This window comes from Meleagris gallopavo, chromosome 14 (genome assembly GCF_905368555.1).
Source record: "Meleagris gallopavo chromosome 14, MGAL_WU_HG_1.1, whole genome shotgun sequence".
Taxonomy (NCBI): domain Eukaryota; kingdom Metazoa; phylum Chordata; class Aves; order Galliformes; family Phasianidae; genus Meleagris; species Meleagris gallopavo.
This window is the reverse complement of record NC_139417.1, coordinates 17,975,377-17,998,129: the sequence shown is the minus strand read 5'-3', so window position 1 is coordinate 17,998,129 and position 22,753 is coordinate 17,975,377. Positions and strand designations below refer to the sequence as shown.

The 22,753-nt window shown below is 39.9% G+C and overlaps 3 protein-coding genes across 8 annotated transcripts in view; 2 read left to right on the top strand and 1 right to left on the bottom strand.

The window, feature by feature from the left end:
• The first annotated feature begins 6,179 nt into the window (after window positions 1–6,179).
• Window positions 6,180–20,545, top strand: CRBN (cereblon). Of its 2 annotated transcripts, none has more exons than XM_085235520.1 (11): window positions 6,180–6,314; window positions 9,203–9,315; window positions 9,450–9,652; window positions 10,474–10,623; window positions 12,223–12,385; window positions 13,337–13,399; window positions 14,092–14,176; window positions 14,633–14,748; window positions 16,187–16,251; window positions 16,500–16,631; window positions 17,198–20,545. In XM_085235520.1, exons 1-11 carry the CDS (start codon window positions 6,251–6,253, stop codon window positions 17,379–17,381), a joined length of 1,338 nt encoding a protein of 445 aa, XP_085091646.1. In that variant the 5' UTR covers window positions 6,180–6,250; the 3' UTR covers window positions 17,382–20,545. The 2 variants fall into 2 exon arrangements, with proteins under 2 accessions (XP_085091646.1, XP_085091647.1); XM_085235521.1 differs by having other exon boundaries at window positions 6,200–6,314; window positions 9,206–9,315.
• Window positions 16,240–22,753, bottom strand: part of TRNT1 (tRNA nucleotidyl transferase 1) — a 10,025-nt gene continuing 3,511 nt past the window's right edge. For 2 of the 3 annotated variants that reach the window (XM_085235523.1, XM_010718756.3), the window contains exon 8: window positions 22,170–22,457. In XM_085235523.1, coding sequence (XP_085091649.1) covers window positions 22,209–22,457 — 249 coding nt within the window. In that variant the 3' untranslated portion in view covers window positions 22,170–22,208. Of the gene's footprint in view, window positions 17,705–22,169; window positions 22,458–22,753 lie in introns of those variants that run through there. The other variant, XM_085235522.1, reaches the window with a different exon arrangement.
• The window catches only part of IL5RA (interleukin 5 receptor subunit alpha), a 25,139-nt gene continuing 20,801 nt past the window's right edge, over window positions 18,416–22,753 (top strand). For all 3 annotated transcript variants that reach the window (XM_085235525.1, XM_085235524.1, XM_085235526.1), the window contains exon 1: window positions 18,416–18,536. The gene's annotated coding sequence lies outside the window, so the exon portion shown is untranslated. The remainder of the gene's footprint in view (window positions 18,537–22,753) is intronic.

Sequence of the window (22,753 nt, the reverse complement as noted above, 5' to 3'; positions counted from 1 at the left end):
GCTTTTGAAGTGATATTAACATTTTAAAACTTAAAATTGTTTGAAACGTGGTAGAAAATGAACTGTTTGTGAACAGCGAATGAAATACACTGCTGAAAATCTACTTAAGTACTGAGCCATTGAAGGAAATTAATCCTAAGTGGGGCTTCAGGAGTAGAATTTCTACTTTGATGAATTTTTCATGCTTGATGGATAGTGATATTCAACTAATAATGTTAATAACCTTACTATTTGCAGGTAATTATCCCCATAAATGAGCTGCGATGGTTTGAAAACATCTGTTTCCTTTTGGAATCAGTGTACATCTGCCCTTAAACAAGGTGAAAATGTAGTGTGATAACTCTGAGAACTGAATTGCTGGTTATCTATTTATTTATTTATTTATTTTCTGTAATGCTGTATTCCCTGCAATTAGGTAACAGCTTTGAATATGATTACTGCATTTTTATGTATCAGTGTGTATATTATTAGAATGTTTGCTCCCTTAATCTCTCTGCTTTATCTGATATTTTAGGCATTAAACAAATCATAGGGTTGATATGTGCAATGTTTTCAAAATAATTCTTTTGTTGTTTTGCTGGTGAATTCTTTTTGACAGATAATTCCTCTTAATGAGCTTGCCACAACTGCTTCCTATGTGGGGCTGTGCACCCACCCGCCTGCTCCTTCACACCTCTTGAACCTCCACTGGCACAAATCTGTGCATGCAATGGGCAAACACAACAGAACTCTCCCAAGGCTGTGACTGAGAATTATTTTGATGCCAGCTGAATATTCAGCCAGAACTCTGAAACTAGTGGTAATCAAATGCCTACAACATCGTGCGATGAGGAAGAATTTCCATTTTGCAGGAGGTGTATTTTCCTCCCATTCTCAGCAGAGGCATTCACTCTGTTGCTTTATTGGAAACCCTTCACTGCTGGTAGTTCAGTGCTCCACTCGGAGCCGCTCACAGGTAGTGGAATCCTCTTAGTGTGATGGATATGCTAGTAAATGGAAAAATGCTGCTCTGTAAGTCGTTTCGAACATGAGAGAGGTTATCTGACAGAGCTCTCTTTAACCATACAGTTGGCAGCGAGATCAATTTTTTTCTTCCTTCCAACAGAGAAGAAAGTGGCAGCTGGAAGGATTTTAAATGAAAACATCTCTCTGAGGCTGTAGCTGCTCTCCAGGAGCAAGTCACAGGTTCCCATACTGGTAGCAGTAAGAGCAAGGCTGGGATTGTCCTCAGTCTGCACAGCTGAAGCTGGTGTGTGACACGAAGGCACCGGGGCAGTACTGACTATAGACTTGTGCGTCTCAGTTGAGCTGGGTGATCAAAATGTTGTAAGGCTAAACTCTGATTTTCCATCTTTCATGTCTCCTCTATTCTTCAAAGTGGCTGAAAAGCAGTTAGAGGGTTTCCTGAGATTTCTTTCAGTGTGTGTGTTCTGAAGCATCGCACTAGGAGATGGCAAAGATCATGCCAAGGCAGGTAGAAAGTGCATCTAGTCTTGCTGTGATGCCTGACATACCATTAACTATGGGATCAAGGCTGTCCTAACCAATGTGGAGGTCAAGGACAGTGGCACTGTGAGAGCTGCAGAAGTCTATGAGCATCTCTAGAGTACCCATTCCTCTGTGATCCTGGGCAGAAATTCATCAGAGGTGGTCTTTAATGTCCATTACATTGTAGTTTTTAAAGTGTGTACTTCACCTACCATCTCTGCAGTGATTGAAGTGATGCTATACTCTGTAGTGCTATTAAAAAAAATTCAAGGGGTTAAGCTAACAATATGACTTTCAGTCCAAGTGATGGAGGGAAATCTATGTAAGCAGTCTGCAAAGAATGGGTACTCCACTAAATTTCACTATGTTGTCATGAAAGCTCTACAGAAACCTCTGCTCAGAAAAGGCTGGCTAGATCTTCTTCAGCAATACTGTCTAGAACTCCATATGCAGCCATCATTTTGCTAAGATGGGTGCTGCCAGATCTGATAACAATGGAGAAGGAAAAAGAAATGTTACAGCTACTAGGATTCACTGTAGTCACCACTGTCTACACTAGGTAAGGCAAAGGAAATTCCAAATTTTTTAATGCAAAAAAAAAAGAATATATATATATTAAAGGAGAGATTAGACTCTGAGCTCTGATAAGTTCTTTTAGAATTTTGTATCAGTGTTGGGCACATCAGCTCATTGCTAACCCTGTCTTGAGTGTTTCATGGCAAAGAGTGTTTCAGGCTGGGCCAAGAGCAGTGAGAACTGCAGTGGTCTCCAGCTTTATCTGGAAGAGTTGCAGTCACACAGGAATGGGCCTCAGCCCCTTTTTTCAAAAAGGTACATTTATCTCTAAGCTGTCTGGAAGCTCTGGGTTAACACAGAGGCAATACTCCTAAGTGACACAGGGTCTTCTTGACTTGGTATACCCTTCTAGCTAGCGTTACCTAAAAGGGAGTTCTCATTTTCTATTCTCTTTATTGAACAAAATTTCTGTTTACAGTCACATTTTCGTTATGGCCCATGCTGCATGCTGTCTGACACTTGCACTGAATATGGGTTTTGCACACGTGCCAAATAGTTTGTTACTTGGCAAGAGTTCATTGGCAAGAGAATTTGCTTCTACGCATAGTAATAGGCAAGTTTGGCTAATAGGCTCTTTGTCTGAAAGCCTTCTGCATATTCAGAACTGCTCATTTGTCACGCTAGCCTGACCTAGGCAACAAATACTAAAAAAGAGTCATAAATATGCCCTATTCTTTCCAGAATGCCAACTGAAGTAAGCATTAGCTGTTTTGTGATGAACTTGTCATCTGTTCCTCTTTAGCTCCACAAGCGTTGTCCAATGATGCTTATTTCTAGAATAGTCTTCCTAACCATCACTGAATTTTTGCTTTTGGAAGTGCCTCATTGTGTTTTCTGTGTTCTTGTGAAGTACTTCTAATATTAAAGCAGACAGCTCTGATGCTGCGTAGCTTTGGGATGGTGAAGTTCATACCCCAGTATTTGTGAAGCTGACAGCACAAGGTCTGTCCTGGTTTTACAGTTAATGGAAGTGAATGTTTCCTGTTCCTTCTGTTGCAAGTGCTCCATGCATGGGGTGGCAGGCATCTGGCACGTCCTGCCAGTGTGTTACCAGTTCTACCAATGGCTTGTGCTCACTGATCTATCAAGCCAAGAACCTCATTGGGCATTTGGAGATGGCAAGTGTCCTTCATGTTGAGACTGCCTGGTTATTGATATCAAGATGACTCCATGTATTTTTTGCAACTAGCTTTTTATATGTAAGTTACAGTATTTCTTGTCCTGCAACTGCTTTCTTATTTTCAATATTTAATAATAGTTATCCAGAGGTTGAGAGTCGCTTTTTGTTTTGAAGTACTTATATATATTACTTAATTCTGCCTAGAGCTAGAGTGTATAACAAGCCAATTAATTGGCAGAATAGAAATCAATAGCATACATACGAAAGACTTTTCCTTTTTTAATTAGACTATAGAGACTACTTTATAAACAGAAGTAGTCAAACAGCATGCTGCAGAAACAGACAAAAGCCTATTCCGAATGGATTAGGTCAGAGATCAAACTTTTCTATTGTTTGCTGTGAATCCCCTAAAAATAGAAAGCCCAAAGCTAACAGTGCAGCACAGTTGATGGTCTCCCAAGTAACAAAATCAGCAAAAGTGAATGTTACAGCACCATCTAGTGCTTCTTGTTCCAGCAATACAGTAAATTATTTTTCTGCTGAATTCGGGTATGTAGGTGGAGAAGAGGGAATGCATTGGATGCTTCTACATCCTGACTTATTTTCTCCCAGTTTGTGCTGAGATAGGAGGGAGCTGAGGGATGGAAATGAGCTTTGCCATTTTACATGGCCGGAGATTTTGCCACTACAGCTGCTGTGAGTTCCTCCTATTTATCCTCTTAACATTCAGTTAGTTTTTCCTCCTGAGAACAGTTGGGATGAGGACACAGGAGTCCACATGCTGAAAAAAGGGAGACAAGTACCACAATTAATTAGCAAAGTGGCCAAATTGAGTATTTTGTGGGAGCAGAGAGATTTTTGGTTGGTGTTCACATGTGTATGTGAATGACTGACAAGTGGGAGGTTGGCATTTGTCTGCAAACACCTTTTGCTGAGAACTCCACTCATATTGAATGCATTTGCCTCAGGTCACCAGCACCGAAGCCTTTGCTTTCTTCTTCCTGAGTATGACCCTCAGCAATATCAAATGAAATTCCAATTTTTGCTATATTATAATTATTCTAATGTCCCTTACATTGCTGTCCTTTTTTTTTTTTCCCCTGTGTTTTTTTCTTCTAGAAAGGTGATTAGTGTCCTCTGACTCCAAAGTACCATAAGGTTAATCAACAGCAGTTTTACACGTAGCCACTATTGCCAGCTATTGATTGCTAGGTACAAACAAAACAATATAAACTTGGGCAGTAGACCCTACAAGGACTGGTAGCATGGCACGTAAAAACTGTGTCTAATCTGTGTTCTTACAAACAGCACTCCTATAACAAAATGAAAATTTATGACAGCTGGCTGCGTGTGTCTTCGATAAACAGCTGCTAAGAAGAAAAAAAAAAGCCCTTCATCATACCAAGTGCTCTGACTTCATCTAAATTACAGTAATTTGGGCAACTCACAGATAGATTGACACTGACCAGATTAACATACTGTGAGATATATGTACAGTTGCCTTGATCAAATTTAATACAATAACTTGCGATTGACACAGCTGCTCTTCAGTCTGCAATCTTCTGCTTTCTGTCTTTAAGCAGACCCTGTGCTGATACCAGTGGAAGAATATGGCCTGTGGTGCTTCCAGTCTGAGTTTGGGAACATGGCACGTGCTGGGAGGGACTGAAGTGTGAGATTAACGAGCCACACTCTTCAAACTAGAGATTGTCTTTTGTGATAATAGAGCCAAACGTTCATATATTAAATGTACTTTCTAAGACCGTTAGGTTAAAAAATTAAAATTAATCACACCTCAGAGTATTTCAGTAAAATAAACATCCCAATAGTAACTTGTAACCCAACAGAAATCACATATCTTAAGAAAAGAATTCACTCTGTTTTCACTAGGCCTAGAAACGCTGGTGGATATTAATGTAGATAAATCATAGTCACAGACTAAATTAGAATTTATGTCCAATCTGCAGTATTAGACTTAGGATGAAAGCAGTAACTAGAACTGTACATTCTGCACACAAATACAGCTCTTAGCAGTGTTAACATCACAAAGATGTGATCTCATCCAAAATAAGAATTCCTGGGTTTTGGTTCTAGAATTTCCAGCAGTTGTCATTTTAATTTTTGTTAAATATATATAATATTTCACTTAAAAAGAAAACACCTCATTGTCATCTGAATTGAGAAACTCGGCAGCCATTAAAAAAATAAGTTCTATCCTTCATCACTCTGGAAACATGCTTAAGAGCGTGACTCAGACATATCCTTTGCAGTTGTATGAAAAGAAAAACCCCAACAACAGGCATCCAGCTGTATTAGCATGCTGAAAGATGTGAAAATTATATTTTGTAACTGTTTTTTCTAATCAAATGCTAGGGTTTGTAGAAGAAATGGGTCATAATTTCTTAATGCTTGCTTGCTGGACTGCAATCCAGCATGTCTGCAAAGGTATTTGTTGGATTTTATTATGGCACGTGTGGTAGCTAAAAAATGCTGGAGCGGTGTTGTCGTACTGAGCTGATGCAGGTAATGCAATCTCTGAAGAACTGAGCGCTCATTTTAGGAATGCTTGGTGTCTCATCAGAGGCGTCTGTAACACATTCCTTTCGGCAAATGTGATATTGAATCTTGTTTGTATTAACGCTGCGTGGATAACGTTGAAATGCCCACAGCCAGGTCTGACAGCTGCTGCCAGCAGTTATTGGGGCCTCTGTGCTATTTATCTCTAAAATATGTTTCTCTTTGAACGTTTTATGAAAAATAAGTTGCGTTTACTTTGTTCCTGGCTAGGGGAGGACACTGCTTTAGTGGAATACAAGACGTATGTAGTGAGAAAAGCAGGAATTTCTCGCCCAGGGCTGATCTGCAGGGGCTGTTTGGGGAGCATCTGGCTTCGGCCAGCTGTGCGGCAGAGCTGCGCTGCTCCGGCCCGGCCCCCACAGCTCGGCTCCGAGCACGGCCCGGCCCAGCGCCGCCAGGGGCCGCTCCACAGCGCCTCGGCTCCCGGCCCGGCGGCTCCTCCTCCCGCCACCCCTCCCCTTTCCCAGGCTCCTCTCCAGGTAAACAGCGATGGCCGCCGAGGAAGGAGGTGGCGGACGCCGTAACATGGGGAACCACCTGCAGCTGGTGCCTGGTAACGGGGGCAGGGCTGGGGACGGCTGTGGGGGGCGGGGGAGGAGCCGGGGGCGGGGAGCGGCTGTGGGTCGGAGGGGACGGCGGGCCGTTGGTGCCGAGTGCCGGCAGCGGGCCTGGAGCCGCCCTGTCCGCCGGTACCGCCCGGCCCTGGCCGTGTGGGCCGGCCTGCCTGCCCGCCCCGGGCTGTGGGTGGCTGCGGGCTGTCAGCGCAGGCCTCGCCCATCTCTGTCTGCCTCGTGTTGGCAGCGGGGCTGTGCGGGGGTTGTCATTGCCGAGCTGCGATTTTTGGGCTGAGGGCGTAATTCTGTAGTGGGCGAAGACACTGAGGATCTGTGCAGCTGGTCAGGTGAAAGGTGCTGAGAAGATGTAGGTCCTACCAAAGTTAGCAAATGCGGATAATCTGCTTGCCGGATTTGGGCCACTGTGAAACCAAATGGAATCGGAAGGAGCTGTTTGCTGATTTGGAAAGGCTCCGCTCCATTGCTCTGTAGTGCCAGTAGGGAGCAGGGAAGCAGGAGGTGCAGGAGAGCAGTGCTGGGTTGCACGATGCCCTTTGCAGAGCAGTTTGCACAGCAGCCTGCTTCACCTGCCTGCAGCACAATTCCTCGTGTCGGTGCCTGTTGCGTAATAACGTGTATTTTTAAAAAAGTTATTTGGAATGTAGTGCCTCTAAACTGACATGAGCTCGTGTTTTTGGCTCTGGAAGCAAGTCCTGGTAAACTGGAAAAAAATATATATATATATTATTTCAGAAGAAGCATGTACCTACTGGTGAGTTAGTCTTGCCAGTAACCACTGTAATTTGCTGTGGAAGGAAATAGTAAGAGAATGTTACGCTGTATATTTCAAATAATGTAAAAATACCAGCCTTAGTATTTCCTGCCCTGTTTCTGCTTGTTAAATGAGGTTTGTATTTCCTCGGTTCTGCACAAAGATGTTGGCAGTGGGTCAGGATGAGCATCCAAGAGTGCCCAGCCTGCACCGAGGGACTTGAGAGCGTGCTCACACTGGAGCTCTCGCTAATTGAGAAATTAAAAAATCAACTAAAACACAGTTAGGAGTGATGAAGATACAGTTCCATTTGTCTTCCGTCTCTCAGTCCTGTAGAGTGACCGAGGAGAAGTGTGAGGATGGTGTTTTTTCCACGTTCTCATGGTGCTGCTGCTGCAGTGAAATGAGTCATCATTCCTCCCAGCCTTCCAGATTGCCTCTGCCACCGCACAGCCGTTAGGGTGTGATTTTGGCAAGGCATGCAAAAGTTTGTGGGGTGCAGTCACTCTCAGATGAACAACTGTTAATTCCTATTGTGTTCAGAAAAGCAAATGAAACAGCCTTTCTCTAACAGGCTATTAAAAGTGCTAATGATTCATACAACTTAATGAGTGCAAGTAAACCAGAATGCAGTTTCTGATGGAGGTGGCTTCCCTCCCCCCCCAGCCCACGGTACTGCTCCAGAATCACCCAAAAACTTCTTCCTGCTCTGCCCCTCCATCAGGCTAGAGATTGATGGCCCTCTTCTACGTTTTAAACTTTTTGCAATCGCGAATGTTTAGGATTCCTAGCTGTGTATCACAGAATAAATAAATTATGCAGAAATTAATATATATATTTTTTACAGTAATGAAGGAAGTGGTGTCTTATTTCTTTAAGTTAATTAATGAAATGCCAAAGAGAGTCTGTAACCTATTTTCTTGCAGCGCTGGATCATTTCTGTTTGAGATGAATATAATGCAGGATGGATTTGAAACATCAGTGGGTTGTGCTGTTCCTCCTACAGACAAAGTATGCAGTGCTGTAAAGCATGCAGGTTTTGGGGTTTTCTTCAATGAGTTAAAACAGAAACATAAACAGTGCTGTTGGGATTGTCCTTTGTTAGCAGCTACTGATGTAAGAATCCTGCAGAAGTTGCAAGGTTTATAACATCTGTTTTAGATTTAGGGTGGTGTATAATTATTATAAGCATTTGAAGTGTAAGGAAGTAGGATGGAGTAATACAATCACCTATGTGCAGTAATCACATTGTGATTTTGGGTGAATGTACAGGCCTACATTATGACTCACAGCATGGACAGTGAAACCAGCATTTTAGAAACACCTCGTTTGTTATCTTCAGTATTATTTTTTATATTTACTTTTAAACGTGCGTATGGATTTTATACAGATAAATGCAAAATAAAACATGCAGGTAACTTAGTTGTGTTCTTGCTTGAAAGCAATTTTGGGATTGATTCCTAGGGCTAGAAATGACATGAAAATAGTAATCCTTAAATACATTTCTGTACTTGAAATTCTTTCCAGAGTCGTAATATTGCCTTCTTTTATAGTTCGGGCCTTTCTGTGTGTGCAGTGCTGGCTTTTGTGATCGTGTTTGGTATACACAGAGGAGAGGTTGACAGCAGTGAAATTGTCTAGGGACATCAGCAAGGTTATTTGCCTGAGTACAGAGCTTCAGGTTACTCGTAGCTCAGTTGCTTTATGTACTTAGTTGTATTGTTCAGTTTTGTACCACGTCAAGTGGTGCATTCAGCCTCCTACTGGAAATTAATTTGGTTGGCATCCTTGTATTGCAGACAGAAAGCATTCAGAACTGAAGTAGAAAACGACTTCTGAAGTAAAAATCTGAACTGGCAGAATTTGTGCATTATCAGCTGCCCAAAAAACTTGTTCCTGAGCTGTTCAAAAATACATCACCCGCTTCTGAGTCTTTCCACAGTGCAATGATTTTGCTATAACAACAAGAAAATTATTTACCAACAGCAAAACTACTTCCCGGTGAAAGGCAATAGCCTGGGGATATTGAAGGCATTTCTGTGATTCTCTGATTTTCCTCAGTATTTTCATCTGTGCTGGTTGATGTGTACACAGCATTCTGTATGTGCTTATTAGCAGAGAGCGAGGAAGAGGATGACAATGAAATGGAAGTTGAAGATCAGGATGGTAAAGAAGCCGAAAAGCCAAACATGATTAATTTTGACACCAGTTTGCCAACATCACACGTGGTATGTCTTTCTCTATACATCTTCCATTAAATATGTTTCAGAGCATCCTTAATTGTTTTTACGTAACTCTGTCGTAAAAACCTTGACTCTTCTTTTATTTTATAGTGGATCTTACTGTGACTTATTGTGTTCAGTATCTAGGTTCTGATATGGAAGAGTTTCATGGGAGAACACTGCACGATGATGACAGCTGTCAGGTGATTCCAGTGTTGCCCCACGTGATGGTGATGTTGATTCCTGGACAGACGTTACCTCTTCAGCTTTTTCACCCTCAAGAGGTTAGCATGGTGCGGAATTTAATTCAGAAAGACAGAACATTTGCTGTTCTTGCATACAGGTAAAATACCTGGGTGAGTTTACTGATGGTACGCAGCATGTGTTTTTAGCACAATTTCTTTGGATAGTAAATCAAAAGCAGATGATTGCATCAGTTCTGTGGTGAAAACTTAAGTTGTGGTTTGAAATTGTTAGATAAAGATATTCTTCCAGCACACCATGAAAAGTAGCTCTGTGACGGCATCGCATTTAAGTAAGAAAAGCAGAAAGTGTCCTTGTTTGAGCACGCTTGTGATTTTGCTGTTTGAATTCATTGCCTCTATTTTACTTACAGCAGTCTTGGTCTGAAATGTAAAAATTTGATCCTTGTTCTGAAACTTTATTGCCATAGGGGTGTATTTGCTTGCTTGGTGTATAAGCAAGCACTGATGATGGTTTGACAGTAGAGGCACGTGGGATGGTAGAGAAGTGGAAAAGGCTTATGTGTCCCAAAAGAAGAGGGAGCATTCCCCCCTCTTACTCACTTACAGTGCTTTAATTATGTAGGAAGTGGGAATAGTTATTTTTAGAAAGTCTGTCTAAAGAAATTTGGTACTTTCAGAGACTGCCTTGCAAGTTGGTGAGCCTTGTATTCCTAGATTCTTACCTCTACCTCCTTAAAGTAAAGCCAAATAGCAGAAAAAATCACACCAACGTTAGAATTAGCTTTTAAAATGGGGAAAAAACGTTTGCAGCAGTTTGAAGGCATTTTACCACATTTAGCTTTTTGGTTAAGGCTGGGTTGTAAGATTTTACCTGTAGAAGTGCAGGTAGATTAACGTGAGATATCTGAACAGTCCTATTTAATAGGGTAGTTAACTTTTAAAATCCTGTTGCTTTTAGTAACGTACGTGAAAGGGAAGCACATTTTGGAACAACAGCAGAAATATATGCCTACAGAGAAGAGCAGGAATATGGAATTGAAACGGTCAAAGTGAAAGCAATAGGAAGACAGAGATTCAAGGTGCTTGAAATACGAACCCAGTCAGACGGGTAAGAAAATAATGTGTTTGACTTTACATACTGCAAATCTTGTTTGACCAAGAGCATTTATCTTTTGTTGCTGCTGATGTGGCCTTTCAGTCACAAGTTGGCTCATTAGTGTTTTTATACTTAATCAGCAGGTTCTTCAGCTATGTGTTTTAGTTGTAGCAACTTTGCTCTGAAATTCTCTAAGTAACATCAGCCTGTAGTTTGATTTAACACGCATGCAAAAGTATCTGTCAGAATTATTTTGTTTCTGAAAATTAAGCTGGAAATATCTCTCATCCACATTTCAAACCAAATGTGAAATGAAAGGAGGCTCTCTTCTATCGAGTGTGTGCCTTGTGTTGTCTTGTGGAAAGCTTCCCTGATACCAGCTTCCATACCTCTGAAAACCTGTAACTTGTATTTTCTGAAGTCCTTGAACTTCACGTGCAGTTGTAGCTCTGAACTGCTGCAGGCAACGGTCTGACAATGCAGCTAGTAACAAAATGCCTACCCTTTTTCTATTCTGAGTGATCTTTAACTACTGAGCTTGAACAATGCACAGAAGCATCCAGCTGCAGGATTCAGATATGGAGAGGACAGTAACTGATCCCAAGAGGGGTGGTTTTCTTGGGAATGTCTGGAGGCTGGTAATAATAATGGAGGAATAAGTCACTTCTCTTGCTCGTTTTTCCTTTTGTAAAACATAAAAGCACCTTAAAATAATGATATGCATCTTATGATGCATCACAGATGCTGAAATATGCTGTTAAAAAAAAATTAAATTCCTTCCTTCCAGGCAGTATTCTTGATAGCTGTGTAACTGTTATCAGACACAGTGGAATAGGTGACCTGGTTGATGCTAGGATATTAAAGGACGATCAGAGTCTGTATCCTATTTCTGCTGATTTTGAACTCCAGCTAAGCACGTAAGCTTTTGTGGTTTCAAGATAGCAAACTGCATTTCAGCTAAATTTCCTTTCTGAGAGTTTGGTATGTAATAACTGACTGTTAGTTTATTACCAAGGGTAACTTGAGGAGACAGAGATCTGAAAATCCAGTGTGAGATGGTTGAATGTTGTACTGTGTAGCCGTTGTCAGTCGGACTTTAATTCCATCTGCCACAACCCAATAGGTAACCTGTGCTCTAAAACACATAGGCATCCTGTTGTATCTCATGGAAAAAGAAGTTAACTGGGAAAGGAAAAAATAAACAGTAACTTTTGCTGAAAATACTGGATTCTGGAGGCCAAAGCAAAAAATATTTGGGAAGCAGCTAATTCTGACTTTCAAAGGCAAATTAAGAATAGATAGAGGAATCTATAATTCATTGCTTCTACTTTGGTTTTAGGTGTACTAAATTTCAGTGGACACCAAAGTCCAGTCAGCACAATGGCTTTACAAGTTAGCCTGGGGTGTGAGTCCCTGTTTTAGAGCAGTATGTGCTTGGTTTGTTAATATGCTGCGTGTTTCCTAAGGTAATTTGATTTATGTTAGTACAACACAAACTCTGATATAATAGATTCCTGCTTAAAATCTGTAGTACCATGTATTGGTAAGCAGTAAAATCCATTTTTGATACTCGTGTATGTGTTTATCTCCATGGCTTCTCTCTTTTATCAGAATCCAACAGGCTAAAGTACAAATCCTTCCTGAGCGAGTGCTGCCTTCAACCATGGCAGCAGTACAGCTGCAGTCTCTCAGCCGACGTCACATATTTCCTTCTTCAAAACCCACGGTGTGGCAGGATCGAGCTTTCCGTCAGTGGTGGCAGAAGTATCAGAAGGTTGGAAGCAAACTGTTTGTTTCTTATTACTGGTTTTTGTGGTATTAAATTCCATCTGTTCGTCTTCAGAGGCGGATGCACAACTGGGATGCTGGATACCAAGCTCCTGTTTTTTTCTGTTTTGTTTTGTTTTTTAAATAACAGATTGTGTGATTATTTATCAGCTATCCACAGTAGGGAAATGCATGCTGTATATGAGTTTCCTTTGTTTACTAATTTATACATAAACACGTCAGAGGTGATGCTAATTGCTAAAGCTTATAGATGATGAAGCGTTGGTAGAAAAAACAGCAAGTGTTTTTTGTTTGTAGGTAGATCAGAAAAACATCCTGACTTTAAGTAGCCTGACAGTTTTCTTCATTGGTAATGGTTCTGTTGTGAGAAAACCTCCTTGGAATTTCTGACTAGCCCTGTTGCTTGTTACACATTAGTTTTCCACTTTAAAAATATATTCTTTGAATTTGTCTTTGTCAGCTTAAGATACTTGATATTGCTCATTAATCTCTTTCTTTCATTTGATGTGTTTATTCATTTGAATGAATTGATACGAAATACTTTCATCACCTTACATAGGATCAGTAATTGCTGTGGTTGCTGAGGCATCAATAACTGATGGAGAAACAAGATGCATTACCAAATTGCACTTACATTTTTGAACCATCTAGATTTCAGATATTCTTTTGAAAGACATAATTCCTTATTACTAAGGAGTAAAAGTACTTATAATGCTGAGACAGGTTTTCTGAGAAAATCCATGTCTTGTCTATCTTGTACAAAAGTTGTAGCACTCAGTGCATTTAGAAGAGCTTCAGAAGCCTCATGAAATATTGGCAGTGATAATTTGTTGTGTCCTTAAATAACCAGATGTCTGGTTTACACAAACAAAAGAGAGACACACATTGGTAAAATCTGCTAATATTAAATAAAAATTGTTTCTGATTTGGATTTCAGAGGAAGTTTTACTGTGCCAGTCTGACGTCTTGGCCTCCCTGGCTTTACTCTCTATATGATGCTGTAAGTATTATCAAGCAATATATATTTAGTTTTTTATATTTATTTACTGGATGATATTAAGTTTTATTTTGTTGTCTCATAAGTGTATTTTAAGAAAGGTGTAACTGGTAGTTTACTGGGAAGAGTTGTAAAGGCTTGCCCTCTGTATAGTTGGTCCCTGATGCTAGAGTGTGCATCTGGCATGGATGACTGAGGTTCAGGTTCCTGCTGTGTTGTCTTGGAGCAGAAAACTCAATCTTCTGTCCCACATGCTCCAGGTGAGTGTCCTAACCAACAAAGCACTTGACAGTCTCAGGTGGGTCTTTCCTGTTGGAGTCAGTTTACATTTTAAAAAACTTGTATTTTTCTTCATATACTTATGTGGAAGTGTGTATTTAATACATAAAGGGTCAGAGATGGAGGAGGCTAATTCTGCTTAGCCCAGATCTATACATGCCTAGAGTTTAGATAGTTATCTGCTTACCTCAGATGAGATTTAGAACTATCGTTGGTTGTTTTTTGCCCATTTCCCCATCTTGTTTTGTTCTTAGCTTAAGACATGCAGGTATGAAATGTCTGTAGTTAGCACTTAAGACGTACAAGAATTATATCTTGTCCACTAGGGAAAATAGCTTCCTGTACGTTTTGCTTTCTTTTTCTAAAAAAGCAGAAATACCTATGTACTTACATTAGGCTTTTTTTCCTAACAAAAGGAAACCTTGATGGAAAGAGTCAAGAGGCAGCTACACGAATGGGATGAAAATCTTAAAGATGAGTCTCTTCCAACAAACCCGATAGGTATGATCTTTAGCTTATGAACTAAAAGTAGAATTAGGGAAAAAAAAAATCCTAAGACCATAAGAGTTTGATAATTACTTTCTACTGACTGTCCATTTCTGACTTCTAAAGTTACACTTCAGTTGAGTAAATATTGGTAGCTGATGTCATTAGCTTTGACGAGAACTTATAAGAAATGAATATCCTCCAATTGTTCTAAAACACTTCTAGTAAAAGAAGTAAAGCTCTTGTGCTCCTTACAGAGGGAATATGATTTAAATGTTTCATAAGAAAGCAAGAGCCAAATGCATACGAGATTTTTAAAGTGTTCTGCAGGTGTCTGTTCTGGATGTACAGAGATGAACTCTGAAAGTCTATTATAAAGCTACGTTTTAGCTCTCAATCTGTAACTGAGTAGAACTGGTAGGTTTATTTCTTTCTGAAATTCTAACAGGCCTGCTACTTTCTCATTTCTAGATTTTTCTTACAGAGTTGCTGCTTGCCTGCCAATTGATGATGCCTTACGCATACAGTTGCTTAAAATAGGTAGTGCTATTCAGCGACTGCGCTGTGAATTAGATATTATGAACAAAGTGAGTATTATTATACTTGTTATTTACTTTAAAATTATTCTTCTCACCACCTTAAAAAAACAAAAAACAAACAAAAAAAAAACTTACCATCTCCTGTAACAAATAATACTTCTGGGGAGTGAGCCTGGGAGTTTTTACTTTTTCTTTGCCTTGGAAAGTTGGCTCAAGGAAGAAACTGATGTTAATTCTAGACTTATTTTGCAGCAAGAATCCTATTCGTTTTTGTTAGAAATCATATTTCAACACCGTGCTGCAGTGTCTCCTCCAAAAGATGGTGCTGTAAGTCCAGTGTTGCTGTCACCAACCTTTTGAACATCAGGACACCATATTGCCAGCATAGCGTACTGCAGTGAAGCAGTGCTGTGCTGCGAAGACTTGTGCATTTTGTGGCAAAAGATAAATCTTAGTAGTATCGAGCTATTGAGTACAAATCTTAGACTGAAAGGATTATTTTTTTTTTAAGCAAAAGACATACATTGATTACTTAAGTAATAACTTTTCAAAGGTGTTTTAAAACAAGTGATCTTTTTTTCTTGCCATTCCATGGCCATATAATGCTCTAAGTGTAGGTCACATCATTTTATTTTTACATAGTACGTGGCTTAATAATATAACTGTTGTTTTATAATGCAAGAATTGGACCTCACGTTGAATCCATGTGTTTTAGAAACAGAAGTGGCAACATCTTTCAGTATTTCCAATAGCAGTTCAGATTGCTACTCGTGTTCCAAAGAGAAAACACTGAAAGAGTCATCAATATAGATAACATTTGTCTGGTGGTTGGTAGCAAGAATATTCACTGTTGAATTTCTGACTAAAAAGACCAAGTTTTGTTAATACATTCATCACAATGCACCTCCTGAAAAGTGGTAATAAAGCCTTCTACTAAGCTGATTTAAATGGTTATTTTCTTGGCAGTGTTAGTGATAAATTGTTTGGTTCTGCTTTATAAATATTGTAGGAGATAAATTACTCTGTCATCATAATTAAGAAAAAGGTCAATGCAGCACATGTATTTATCTTGATTAATCTGAGACAATTGATCTACAGTGTTGTCAAATTTTAGAAAGACTTGAATGATTACCTTTGTATTCATTCTACCTTTTCTATGTTATATCTCAGATAACAGAGTTGTTTGTTTCTAAAGTAGCTTTTAAGGATCTTAGCAATTTGACTCTTACTGCTTACTCAGATATTTTTAGATTAAAACAAGTGTGTAGATTTTTAAAAATTAATCCTAATGATTGCCACGAGTAAGTAAAATGCATACAAATTTTTATCCTTTGATATAAAGAGTAAAACATGAGTGACTGTTCACAAAGGAATCAGTACAAAGTTTGTTCTGAGAGAACAGAAGAGAAATGTTGCTATTTGTCCCTGTGCTGCCACGTATCTGGAAATGAATGAAGTTATCCTCTTTTTTCTTCTTTTCTTCAAGTGTACATCTCTTTGTTGTAAGCAATGCCAAGATACAGAAATAACAACCAAGAATGAAATATTCAGGTGAGTTTATTGCTCCTAATCAAGTAAAGCACATGATAGAGACTCAGGTTTTGAGAGAAACATTATGATAACCATGGGGTGGATTCCACAACAGCATCCTATCAGCTGTTCTCTAATAACTCCTCACCTTTAACAAACAGCTGGGAAAGGTGCAGCTGAACATGAGAATATTGTAATCCTTACTTGGGCAATGTATGTTTGAACACCTTTTCTCAAGCTCTGACAAAATTTTTAATTGTGTTTTACAGTTTATCCTTATGTGGACCCATGGCAGCATATGTGAATCCTCATGGTTACATCCATGAAACCCTTACTGTATATAAAGCCTGCAATTTGAATCTCAGTGGACGACCATCAACAGAACACAGCTGGTTTCCTGGGTAATACTGTTCAGCTATTAATAAGTGACTTCAATTTGGTTGCAAACTTTTCCATTCCACTGTGGGAAACACAGTGCATGAATGCAGTTACTCTACTGAGGTTTGTTTGTTTGTTTGTTTGTTTGAGACCTGAACCGAATGAATGTTACAGTATTTTATACTAACTCTGTCTTAATCTGATTACCACCGAATCACTGATTACCACTGAGTCTTTAAATGGTCTTGCTATCTGGAAAAATAGCAGAATTAATTGTCAACATGTAAAAATCTGCATAATATAATAGTCTTGTGCCAAAATGCCATTTTTTGCTTTAGATAACCACCCTTCAGGCATACATTCAAAACTTTAAATACTTGACCTCTTAAAAAGAGCAGAAATGTCAAATTGTGTTTGAATTACAGTTTCACAAAACCATTCTTTAGAGTTTTTTGTTTTTTTTTTTTTTTTTACCAAATCACTTATCTGTGTGGTCCCTTCTGTGACATGCTATCAGAAGTCATTCTTCTATCCCAAATGCTTTAAGTACTTTCTCTCCTTGAAGGTTTTTGTTTGTTTGTTTTGACAGGTATGCCTGGACTATAGCGCAGTGCAGAATCTGTGGGAACCATATGGGATGGAAGTTCACAGCTACCAAAAAGGATATGTCACCACAGAAATTCTGGGGATTGACACGGTCTGCTCTCCTGCCTCGGATTCCAGAAGCAGAGGACGAGTTGGGCCACGACAGATCTCCGTTACTCTGCTTGTAATCCAGTACCCTGCTTTGGAGATGAACAGGGAGTACTCTGTCTCTTAGATACATCTGCTTAGTTCTGCTTTTGATGCTCACTTAAAAACCAACAAAACAAGAACTCGCAGCCACATGCCAGGAAAGCTTCGCCTTTGGCGTTCAGTGTGCATCACGCTACTGTTGTTTCAGACACGCTGAGAACTGAAGGTTGATCTTAAGAATGACAGTGGTGGAGAGAAGGTGGCACGAGACACCAGGAAATCAGTTCATTTCGACAGACTTGACTCTGAACTTTCTACTTCCTCTGAACTTTCATTTCAGGAAATGTTTGCTGCTATCAGCCTGCAGTGAAAGAAATAGAGTATAATTATGCAACATATGATGTTAGATACCAGTATCTCATTGCAGGATATTTCCCTTACTTAAAATGTGTTTACGATGAGAATTCCTGTTTCTAACTATGTGGAATACTTGCAGTTTTAATCTTGTGATGTTCATGAAATATTTGCTGAATAACCAACAAAGAGAGTACAAGGTTGAAGGATTCTGTGTTGGTGATGTCAGTAGCAGTGGTGTAACTGGCAGAGCTGACTGCTGGGTGCAGCTAGAACAAGCATGCCAGAAAATTCCCTTTGAAATGAGCTTATATAAAGTATTTGGTCCTTAGAAGTTCTCTGGTGTATTGAGCATTTCTGACTTCAGAAGTCTTTTAAATTCTAAATTATTTATACAGGATATACTGATCAGTTCCAGAACATAAAACACATTGTCATTTACTGTTGTTTACTTTTGAATGTAATTTTTGTATTTTTCAAAATAATTTCAGTGGGAGATCAGCTTACAGGAATGCATGTCTAGGATTCCCTGAAGTACTCCCCAATATACCTAACTGGAGATTTTTCTCTAATACATATTTTGACAAGAGAGTCAGCTACTCTTTTTTTCCTTCAGTGCTTTAGTATCATAAGGTGAAATTCTACATTATCACACTACCTTAAAGAAACAAACTAACAGTGCTTTTCTCCCCCCACTCTTTTTCAGTTTGTTTATTTCCTGGAATTCTGTGCTACAGAAATGGATGCTAAAAGAGGGCAGCTTTTGCTACTGCTTGGTTGGTTTTTTTTTCCCCTCAGAACAAATGCAGAATCTGAAGACAGCAAGATTTCATCAGTTTGTGAGTGTACATACACACTTTTTTTTTTAATCTTGAAGCTATTGCATTCACTGTTTCTTCTGCGTACATTTTCAAGAACTTGCATTGTTAAATACTATGAGAATACTGCTTAAGGTTGAAGATGTAACCCAGTAATTGTTCCTTCCCAGTCGCATCAGACATGTAGCATGGACAGATTACTGCACTGAGAGGCTGAAGTCAGACCTCTGCAAGACAAGTGTGATCTGATCTCATCTAAGTAGTATTTGTGACAGTACAGCTTAGGAAAAATGCAGGTGGGAAGAGATGCCAGGTGCTGAAAGGCTGTTAGGATATTATGCTCCGTACGTAGAAACTAATGGTTGTGTAACTCAGGTTTAGTTCTTTGAAGCCTTCTACCTCTGTGCTTCTGTAATAACTTTGGTTTTCTCCAGAGACATCTTTAATACCATATTTAATTGTCTGTGCAGTACTCTGACTTGCCAGTGAACTGTGAAAAGCAATAATTCTTTGAATAGAATTCTGAACAAATAGAGGGTGAATGCACTCATTTTCCTTTAGAAAACGTTCATTGTGTTTATGTAATAAGTTTCCAAAGCCTAAAGTAAGGAGTAGTATGTGAGACTGTGAAACTTCTGTAGCTAGATAACCACTAGAATCACACTTAGCTTCCCCCTCACTCCCTGCACACAGACACACACACAGAGCCACATGTGGCTTAGCTGTAGGCTCGGATCCTTGTTTTGCCTCTGAGATACTCAAGTATCTTCTGCTGCCATTTGCTTTCAGGAAGTGAGGCATTCAGGATGCTCATTTTCTCAGCTCTCTGTGGACTTCACAAGGTATTTTGGGTTTTGGCTAAGTCTTTCAGATGGCCTGAATTAAAAATGGCATTATGTTCACAGTGCTTAAATACAAAATGGGCATATTTTTGGTACTCTGTGTGTGTGTGTGTATATATATATATATATATATATATATAGTCAAATGTAGCTAATATTACCAAGTGAGACAACTCACAAGTAAATTAGCACTAACTTTATCTTAGTGTTGATGATGATTTTTCATTGGCCTAGCCTTCTGTGAGTTGTTTCTGCATTTGTAAGTCTATGACTCTGCTGGTTGAAAACAGGCATAATTCAGCTTGCTGTAGAACTGGGGAATCCTGTCATGGTGAAGCTGGCAGTTAAAGTGCTACAAAATGCACAGCCAGCATGTGACTTCCATGTCACATTCCAAATAGCTACCCCTGTCTGGGGATGTAGAATCATGGAAAGCTCAATATGTTAATGAATGTTCTCTCTGCTTCTTTTATCTTGTTTTGGAGAAAAAAATTACTAGAATGTTGGGATTGTGGAAATTTATTACTGGCAGATACGGCCTTTGTAAGCTTTCGAGAGCTAAGTGTGAAGAAAATCAGCACATCTTACAGTAGTAGCTGTATTTACTACATTCGGTGGCTGGCACGTGGCTTCATGCTGTAATTAATCCAACTGATGTGCTGGCTGCTGCCAAGAGTTTTTCTCCCACTGTAATTTCTCTTATTATAGGAGAGCTGGGAATTACACAGCTGTGGGCTGGGCGTGCTGGTAACACAGCCATGGCCTTGCTGGGTCTGGTGAAAGGATAAAAGGTATTTTGGGGTGGGGGAAACTACAGGGGGTTGCCCTGTTGTAGTATTCTGCAATAGCATAACAATGTCATACAATCAGAGCCTGTAATATTGCAAGCTTTCATATAGCTTAGTTTTGATGACTACCTAAGATGATAACAGGATACTTGCACACTTGTTCTAAGAAGTTCTAGCTGTTCATTTTTTTTTTTTTTAATAATAATGCTATTTTTGTATGCGCTGCAATTCATTTTGTTCCTTTTGTTGTTGATCACCTCTAATTGCTTTGTACAAGCTGCGGAAGGTGTAGCACATTCTCTGCTTTAACTCTTCCTCTGTCTGCCTTTTGGGACAAGTTTTCAGGAAAATCTCGTTGCTTGCAAACATTTGCAAAGAATAAAATTCAATTTGTTTCAAATTGATCTTAGCGGACATGGTTTCTGCTGACTGGTGGAAGAAAGAAAATGTCTGGTCTAACACTGTTCAGGTTTTAAACCGCAGTGCTTTCAGAAAATGATGGTAAGGGAGGTTAAGAGCGATGATGGGCCACTGGCTCAGCACTGCTGCTGTCCTGCCAGTGGGCCCCAGCACTGTGACCCAAAGCGTCCACTCAGGCTGGGGGTGAAGCCTGTTGATTACAATGGATATTGCTGTAGAGCTTCTGCACAAAGGCACGGGCATCTGCCTGGGGACCTGTCTTCCACAGGCCTCGTATTTCTTTTGGTATAGCTTCAGCTGAAGGTAGTGACTAAATGGGGCTGTAGGATGGCAGCCCAGGCTGTACGCAGGTAGTGGAGCATGCTGAATTGAATCTCAGACTCTTGGAGAGCGATTGTCAGGTTAGGAAGAAATTATCTAAAATGTCAAAGCTTTAAATCCTTGTCCTCTTGCAGTGAGGATTGCTGTTAGTCACACTACCACCACTGCTGTGTTAAATAGCAACATGCACTGTCCTGTTGAAGCTGGGAGAATCTCTTAAGGGCCAAAAAGGAGTGATTTCATTACCACAGTATTCCGTGGGATTTGCTGATTTATTTTGGTTTCTAAGAATGTTCTACCAGCTGAAAAAGCCCTGAGATAAGACTAGGTGAGACCTCTATAGATGTTATCTGCAGCTTTGTAGCATTTGTAGAGAAATGATAAAGGGGTCTGACGTGGGATATGTGCTCCTGCATCCTGACTCTTAGAGTGCTTTTCTAGACCTGGTAAATGTTGCTTTTAGAGTGCTGTGAGGCTAAACTTAAAAGATTGAGCTGTGCCTCAATATTGAGGCACTCATCTCCATGCAGACAGTTTGTGTTTTCCTCTCTGCTCTCATTTCTCCCTACCCAACTGTACCTCCGTTATGGTATGTGAGGAGAAGAAGGCTGGCATTGCCATAAAAAACAATTAGTGCCCTAATTCCTCAAGAGTCTCATTCAGATTAGCGAGTCATTTGTGTCTCTGCAATATGGCAAAGTAACATAAGAATAAGAATCATGCTTTTAAGTGTACTCATATTCCCATGTATACTTCTTATTTATTGTGCAAGCTGTAAATACAGCACTGCACTTTCCCAAGGTGAACTGTGAAAAGGGCTGAGTTGTAAACTTAGCAGTTAACATAGCATGCCACAATTCATAGGTGTACAGAAAACAGTTTCCAGAGATGAATGTATACTGGAGATGTGAACCCACTGCATTTGTGCCTGGAAACCCAGGGCAGCCCTTGGCCTTGTCCACCATGGTGAGCAGAGAAACAGAAAGAAAATGTACTTACCACAGGCTGCTAAGTGATCACTGTTGAGTTATTCAGGGCTCCATGTGGAGCCATTGCTCCTCAGTGTGTTTATAAATGCTCTGGAGGCAAAGCTGACAAGCATGCTAACAGTTTGCAGCTGATTCACAGGAAATGAGGAACAGCTGCTGTCTCTCTCTCCAGGTTGACAGGCCAGAATTTAAAGCAGTTTGGGCAAGAACCAACCTCCCTTCCTTCCTCCCTCCTGTCCATTTCTCTTGAATCCCACATTACAGAACATGCCATACACACATTCCAACCTGCAGTATGATAGCACAAAATATTTTCTCCTTTATTGTTACCTTTTACACTTTCTTCATACAACTTAACAACTCTTCTTTATCCATGCAGTACCCACTCTTCTTCCATTCCTCCCTTAACTGCTGTAGTGCTGAGCCAATTTCTTTCCCACAAGTTATGCCCATTTTCCGCAAATCATGGCCACTAACAGGAAAAGTAGGAACAGTCCACTGCTGCATTTCTTTTAAAAGCTGCTCTTCTCCCTGGTACTTCAGGAGTTCTAATATTTTGGAAATTGTATTTGCTTCCCTAGACTGGAGAAAAAAAAAAAAAGAGGATTTATTAGGAGAAACTAGATAACAATTCAAACTCTGAACATCTGCCCCTCTCTCTCATTATTTTAAAACTCAGCCTGGGACTGGAGAGTCCAGCAAATGCTTGAAAACTTCATGAATTTTGTTTTGTAGCTTTTTAACCATTATCTTTAACCTACTGCTGGAGAGGTACCTTCCCTGTGGGAGGAAGTCCTCTACTGAAACTGACCTCTTTCACCTCAGTTACTGCAATAAAAGCACAGAACTTCACCTTAAGATTACTTGAAATTCACTCT